A 7,052-nucleotide genomic window follows, 5' to 3' on the forward strand; every position below is an offset into this window, starting at 1 on the left:
CTAAGCTTTATTCGTTTCTGGAAGTGCATTATTTTACATTTCTGAACATTTAAAGCAAGTAGCGAATCTTTGCGCTATATAGAAATCCTGTCACGATCTGGCTGAATGTTGTTGCAAATTATTTTTCAGACAGTACGTTATACATAACTTAACAGTAATGTCTCCGAATTTTTTATGTGAAATGTCGTAAAGCAAACGTAATTAAATTTCTACATCTTTATTCTTCATGTCTGCGTCATTCATTTCTCAACTTGGTCGCCCTAGCGACGTACTCGTATCTTCCAACGAGACACCAGACTGTTGATACCGTCACTGCAGAACGTCTGACTTTGTAGGTGGAGGCAGGACCTCACCTCTGTTTGCACGGTTTCGTCACTATTAAAGTCAACTCCTCGAGCACGTTCTTTAATTTATGGAAACAGACGATAATCGGATGAAGTCAAGTCGGGACTGTACGCAGAATAAGGGATGACATGACGTGAGCCCGAGGCATCGGACTGCCGCGGCGCTCGTGTGTGGCCTAGCAGAGTCGTGCCGAAGAAAAAGAAGTCGAACTCCTCCGAGGCGACACTCGCTGTTTGTGACGCGCACACACAGTCACGCTGCACACCATCTCGTCACACGCTACAACTCGGAGCCCTCTAGCGGTACAGGGCAAGCAGGCATGAAGAATTAAGGTGCAGAATGTCAATAAAGTTTGTTTTACTTAAAAAAACTTTATCAGTTTGTACATTACAATTTCGGAGGTCTTTCTTTTCAACACGCCTCGCATTAATTTTTCCATAAGGTAATAAATAACAACACGAACAGCAAGGGACTGAACACGCTACCCTGTGGCACGCCTGAAGCTACTTCTACGTATGTCGATGACGTCCATTCGAGATAACACGCTGCATACTCCCTACAACAAAATCCTCAACCCAGTCACAAATTTCACTTGATACCGCCATACGATAGTGTTTTCGATAACGAGGTTGCACGTGCAGCTAAATCGTGTGATTTGGGACTCCAATAAATACTGCATCCACCTGTGTCGATCCATAAATTCGAGATGTCATCTCAGAAAAGTGCGAGTTGGATTTCGCATGACCGAGCTTTTCGGAATCCAGTCCGGTTGGCACGGAAGATCGTAGTCTGTTAGAGATTAAAAAGAAACAACTACACTAGACACCGCTCCAACATGCCACGAAGGACCGAGAATACCGACCGGCCGCCGTGTCATCCTCAGCCCACAGGCGTCACCGGATGCGGATCCGGAGGGGCACGTGGTCTGCACACCGCTCTCCCGGCCGTATGTCTCGTAGGGGCTGGCTGCATCCCGCTTGCCAACAGCGCTCACCCATCCAAGTACTAGCCCAGCCCGACAGATACCTCATTACATTCTGCAACGAACGGATATCGACCGTACCTGACGGTAGGTTTTTCGATTAGGTATAGAGAGGTGCAACATACCAGTCCTCACACAAACACGAAAAGATTACTCGGTTTTGTCGATGCTCTTTTCCTGCGGCCGAACATTTAATCTGACAGATTACGATTGCCGATATCTTTACTATTTTGTATCTGATCTAAAGTTTGTGGAAAAGAAAACTGCTGCAATGGCTGGCTAGTGGGCGACAGAGACGAATACGACTGGCCCGCACGACAGGTGTAGAGAGGAATCGCCACCTACCAGGTGCAGTTTGCTGAAGATGCCGTCTCCGGTGCCCGCCGCGCCGCCGCCTTCGTCCACCGACTTGCTCCTTTCGCCGAACCAGCGCATGGCTCTGCTCTCGCAGCCGGACGCTGCCGCCTGATGTGACAGAGAAACACAAGGACACGCTGGCGCTGCACGCAGCACGCTACATACGAACGACCCAACACGTCGCGACAGCTCGCCAGCTGACGAGTGACTGCGCGGCGGTGGGCGCCGCCTGCCGCGGAAGGCCGGCGACGCCAGCGCCCCTGGCGGCAGGTGGGCGCACTGCGCGGCCGCCCCGGCCTGCATGGGGCGCACGCACTCTGGGGGCCAGGCCAGGCGCGGCCGCTGCGAAACGCACCGTGCGCGCTCACACAGTCCGCCCCACTTTGCCGCCTGCACACCGGCGCACGTCCAGCGGTCTCGTTGCGATCCCGTAACTACACGGCGCGCCTCTGCAGTGCTGCGCGCACCTCAGCCGCAGGGAAAGTTCTTCAACGATCACGCGCATGCCACTGAAAGCAGTGCTACAATTTGTGTCGGAAAAGGCAAAGCATCTCGTAAAATAACTGTGCCTGGGAAGGGTGCAGGAACCGCTAGCTACTCCAGTTGCACAATAAACAAAGAAAGACAATATTGTCAAACGAGCTTTCACAAAATCCGCAGAAATTCTGATCGTTACTGGCAACCAAAGTTAGTGTCTAGTCCCTAGCGAATGGGACAGAAAATGAAATTGAGGGTAACAAATCAAAAGCTGAAATGCTTATCTTAGTTTTCAAATATTCCTTTATAACGGAAAACTCACGAGAATTGCCCCAGTTTAACCCAAAACGTGAGTGAAATCAATAATAGTGCCAGCGATGTTCAGAAACAGCTGAAACAGTTAAAACTGAACAAAAATCGAGAGACTAATGGAATCCCTATCAGATTCTCTGCTGAATTTGTGACTGAGTTAGCCCCTCTCCTGATAGTAATGTATCGTAGATCCCTCTAACAAAGAACCGTGCCCAATAGTTGGAAGCAAGCGCAGGTAACAGCCGCCTAGAAGAAGAGTAGTACAAGTCATTCACAGAACTACTATCCATTATCTTTGGCATCGATTTGTTGTAGAACCTTAAAACATATTCTGAGCTGAAATATAATGCGCTGTCTAGAACAGGAAACCTCCTCGAAGCCAACCAGTATCGATTCCGAAAAGACATCGATCGTGTGAAACCGAACTCGCACTTTCCTCACAACACATACTGAAAGTTTTTGATCGAGGCACTCAGGCAGATGAATACTTGTTGATTTCTGAGAAGCATTTCACTCAGAAACGCACCTATTCTTATTGTAAAAAGTACGATCATAAGGGGTATCAAGTCAAATTTGTGACTGGATTGAGGACTTTTGCGTAGGGAACACACAGTATGTCATTTTGGACGGAGAATCATCGTCAGATAATTTCGGGCATACCCCAGGGATGTGAGTTAGGAGCCTTGCTGTACATGTTATATCTTAATGACCTCGCGCACAATATTAACAGTATCTTCAGACATTTTGCAGATTATGCAGTTATCTATGATGAAGGACTATTTGAAAGAAGTTGCACAAATATTTATTCAGCCATTCCTATTATTTCAAAGCTGTGCAAAGACTGGCAACTTGCTTCAAATTTTCAGAAATTTAAACCGATGCACTTCACAAAACGAAAAAACGTAGTTTTCTACGTCCGAGTCACAGTTGGAATTGGCCAACTCATAGAAATATCTGTGTGTAACACCTTGGAGGGATATGAAATGGAATGATAACATAGGCTCAGTTGTGGGTAAAGCTGGTCGTAGACTTCGGTTTACTGGTAGAATACTGGGAAAGTGCAATCAGTTGCAAAGGAGGTTGCTTGCAAATCAGTCGTGCGGTCGGTTCTATAATATTCCGAGAACAGCGGCAGCTGGAATGTTCTAAACGAGCATTGTGGTAAGTTAATACATCTGAAAATGTTCCTTTGCAATTTACCAAAAACTCGAATTTTCATCATTCAGATGCACTTTTCTCCTAAATGATTGAATTAGAGCTCATAAAAATTGGTACAGATGTTTACAATGACCTCCACTACCTCCCTTGCTTACTATTTCCTGAAAAATTAATAGCATGATGATGATGTCGTCGGTGATATTTGAGCTACATTTTTAAATATTTTTGCTGTAGTAAAATAAGTTACTTGCCTTTGCCACAGATCAGCATCAGGGTAGGATATTTGTAGGCATAAACCACTTATGTGAATGTTGTCTATACTGTCTTTTTTTCCAAGCTGTTCAGCCAGTGGGTCCAAAGAGAATGGTACCGCTGTGAATTGTCTTCCGTTTTTTATACTGTTATAAATATTTCTGTCAGTACAAAAATATAATAAACATCTCAATGATTTTTGGGAAATGCTTTGACTAATGACCCCAATTCCGTGTAAGAGTTTTAAGCTATCTCTCATTAATAGATCAGTTGCACTATGAGGGTGAATATAATGCTAAAAATGCAGCCAGTCCTGGGGCGTGTCCCCTTAAAACATCAATGTAGGCCTGTGCTGTGGCAGTGCCACGCAAAACAACAAGCAGTGCAAGCCCCCTCCATGAAAAACACGACCACACCGTAACACCACCGCCTCCGAATTTTGCTATTGGCCCTACACACGCTGGCACATGACGGTCACTGGCCATCCGCCATACCCACGCCCTGCCGTCGGATCGCCACATTGTGTACCGTCATTCCTCGCTCCACACAACGTTTTTCCACTGTTCAATCGTCCAATGTTTACGCTCCTTAGACTAAGCGAGGCGTCGTTTGGCATTTGCCGGAGTGATGTGTGACTTATGAGCAGTCGTTCGACCATGAAATCCAATTTTTTTCACCTCCCGCCTTAGTACTTGCAGTGGATCCTGATGCAGTTTGGAATTTCTGTGTAATGGCCTGAATAGATGTCTGCCTATTACACATTTTGACCCTTTTCAACTGTCGGCGGTCTCTGTCGGTTAACAGACGAGGTCGGCCTGTACGCTTTTGTGCTGTAAGTGTCCCTTCACGTTTCACTTCACCATCACATCGGAAACAGTCGACCTAGGGATGTGTAGGAGAGTGGAAACGTCGCGTACAGACGTAAGACACAAGTGACACCCAATCACCTGGCCACGTTCGAAGTCTGTGAGTTCCGCGGAGCGCCTCATCCTGGTCAAAGACATTGATAGTGTTGTATAGGCGACGTTGTCCAGTACGCACAATGACTACTGAGGTCGCTGATGTGGAGTACCTGGCAGTAGGTGGCAGCACAAATCACCTAAACTGAAATACGTATGTTTTTGGGGGTGACCGGATACTTTTGATCACATAGTATAAGAATAACAGAAAATATTGAACGTATGCAGAGAAGGGGAGCACGAATGGTCACAATTTTGTTTGATCCGCGACGGAGTGTCACAGTGATGCTGAAGAAACTACACTGACAGACTCCTGAAAGTAGGCGTAAACTTTTCCGAGAAAGTCTACTAACAAAGTTCGAACCACCGGCATTAAATGATGAATCTAGGAATATACTACGAGTCCCTACGTATCGCGCACATAGGGGTCGTGAGATCAAGATTAGAATAATTACTGCATGCAGTTATTCTTCCTGTGCTCCATACATGGAAGGAACGGGAAGAAATACTAATAACTGGCACTATGGGACGTGCCCTCTACCTAGCACTTCGCAGTGGGTTGCAGTATACGGATGTAGATGTGGACGTAGACGAGAAATGCAGGAACAAATACTGAATCGATCACTACTTGAGGAAAGAGCGGAAAAAACGAGAGAAATTTTATTTTTAGATAATATCGACGAATTTCCACGAGAGACATTGATAGTGTTGTATAGGCGACGTTGTCCAGTACGCACAATTCTTTTCACCGCCCTCTCCCCTGTGGCAGCGCGCGGTCGGACTCGGCGTCTCGCTTCTTCTCCTCTGGCCGCCGCGGGCCCCCACCACTGCCCCCCCCCCCCCCCTCCCCAACGCTCTTGCGCCGCGCCGCGTCGCCTACCCACCCGTATCCGGCCAAGTTTGTGTGCACTGTGCTGTTTACCACCTTCTCCTGCTATTACGATTCTGTTTGGTTTTTGCTCTTATTTTGTTCTGGAATAATCAATTTCTGAATGCCTCGATGCGGTTCGCCACGAATTTCTCTCGTGTGTCAGACTTTTCACCTCAGAGTAGCTCTTACGACCTACGTCCTCAATTATTTGTTCGATGTATTCCCGTCTCTGACATCCTCTACAAGTTTTATCGTCTAAAGTTGCCTCTGCTACCGTGGAACTTATTCCCTGGTTTCTCATACGTGTCATCCTGTCCCTTTTTGTTTCCAGTGTTTGCGACATGTTCCTTTCTTCGCAGGGAACGACCGCATTCGTTATCTTATCGGTCTACCTAATTTTCAACATTCTTCTGTGGTACCAGATCTGAAATGCTTCATATTAGCAGACTTCTCTAGGCCAGGGTTGCCCTCAATGCTTGTGGCAATCTTTTTGTTTCGTCCACGATATATTGTTTTGTACCTGAGGTACGATAATTCCTTATTTCATCTTGTTTATGGTCCACAATTTTGATGGAAATGCTCCCCTAGTCCTCTTTTTTCGGCAGTTGCACACAGACAAGTTGCATAGGTTAACTCACGTCTTTAGCAACTGTAATAAAAGCAAGTGCGTTTCGCTTTGTTTTAAAGCTTCTTCAGTGGTCACTGTAACGATATGGTGTTTTTCCTTACAATTTTGTTTCTTATGATCACGAACAGATCCCACGCTTTGCGTACCACCATAAACGGTTTTTATTCATTTCGTTACTCACGTATTTTTGTTGTTTATTGCATTCTCGTTCGTCTTACACATGAATGTCTGACGTTTTTGCTTTCCAACACCTTGCACCATTTTACACTGTCGAACGCTTTTTCTAGCTTGACTAATGCTACGAACGTGTCTCGATTTATCCTAAGTCTCGCTTCCGTTATCAATCGCAACACCAGAACTGCTTCTCTGGTACCTTTACCGTTCTGAAAGTCAAACTAATCATCGTATAACAGATCCACAACGTTTTAATCCGGTATGTTTACACAGAGTCCTTGCGTCTCACATGTGGACTGGTATGTATATCTACGTAGGCACTCCAGAAAAAAAATAATCGCTGCCCATGAGACGTGACGCTAACGCGGCATATCACATCCACGAGACCTTGTATACGTCGTCGCACCCAGCCGAAGACACTCGTCGATCATTAGATCCCGCAGGGCTAACAACTTGGTGTTGTCCGATTACCTTACGTGAGAGCCGTCAGCGACAGCGTATGCAAGTCGCTACGAGGCGGGAGGAGAGCCAACTCTC

At 46.3% G+C, this 7,052-nt stretch overlaps 1 protein-coding gene across 3 annotated transcripts in view; it reads right to left on the reverse strand.

Annotated features, from left to right (window-relative positions):
- Positions 1-1,873, reverse strand: part of LOC126424539 (disheveled-associated activator of morphogenesis 1) — a 456,338-nt gene extending 454,465 nt beyond the window's left edge. For all 3 annotated transcript variants that reach the window (XR_007576184.1, XR_007576183.1, XM_050087275.1), the window contains exon 1: positions 1,673-1,873. Coding sequence is in view for 1 of the 3 variants with exons in the window: in XM_050087275.1 (XP_049943232.1) it covers positions 1,673-1,762 (90 nt within the window). In the remaining 2 variants the exon portion in view is untranslated. The remainder of the gene's footprint in view (positions 1-1,672) is intronic.
- Positions 1,874-7,052: the final 5,179 nt, after the last annotated feature.

Source organism: Schistocerca serialis, chromosome 10 (assembly GCF_023864345.2).
Source record: "Schistocerca serialis cubense isolate TAMUIC-IGC-003099 chromosome 10, iqSchSeri2.2, whole genome shotgun sequence".
Classification (NCBI taxonomy): Eukaryota; Metazoa; Arthropoda; class Insecta; order Orthoptera; family Acrididae; genus Schistocerca; species Schistocerca serialis.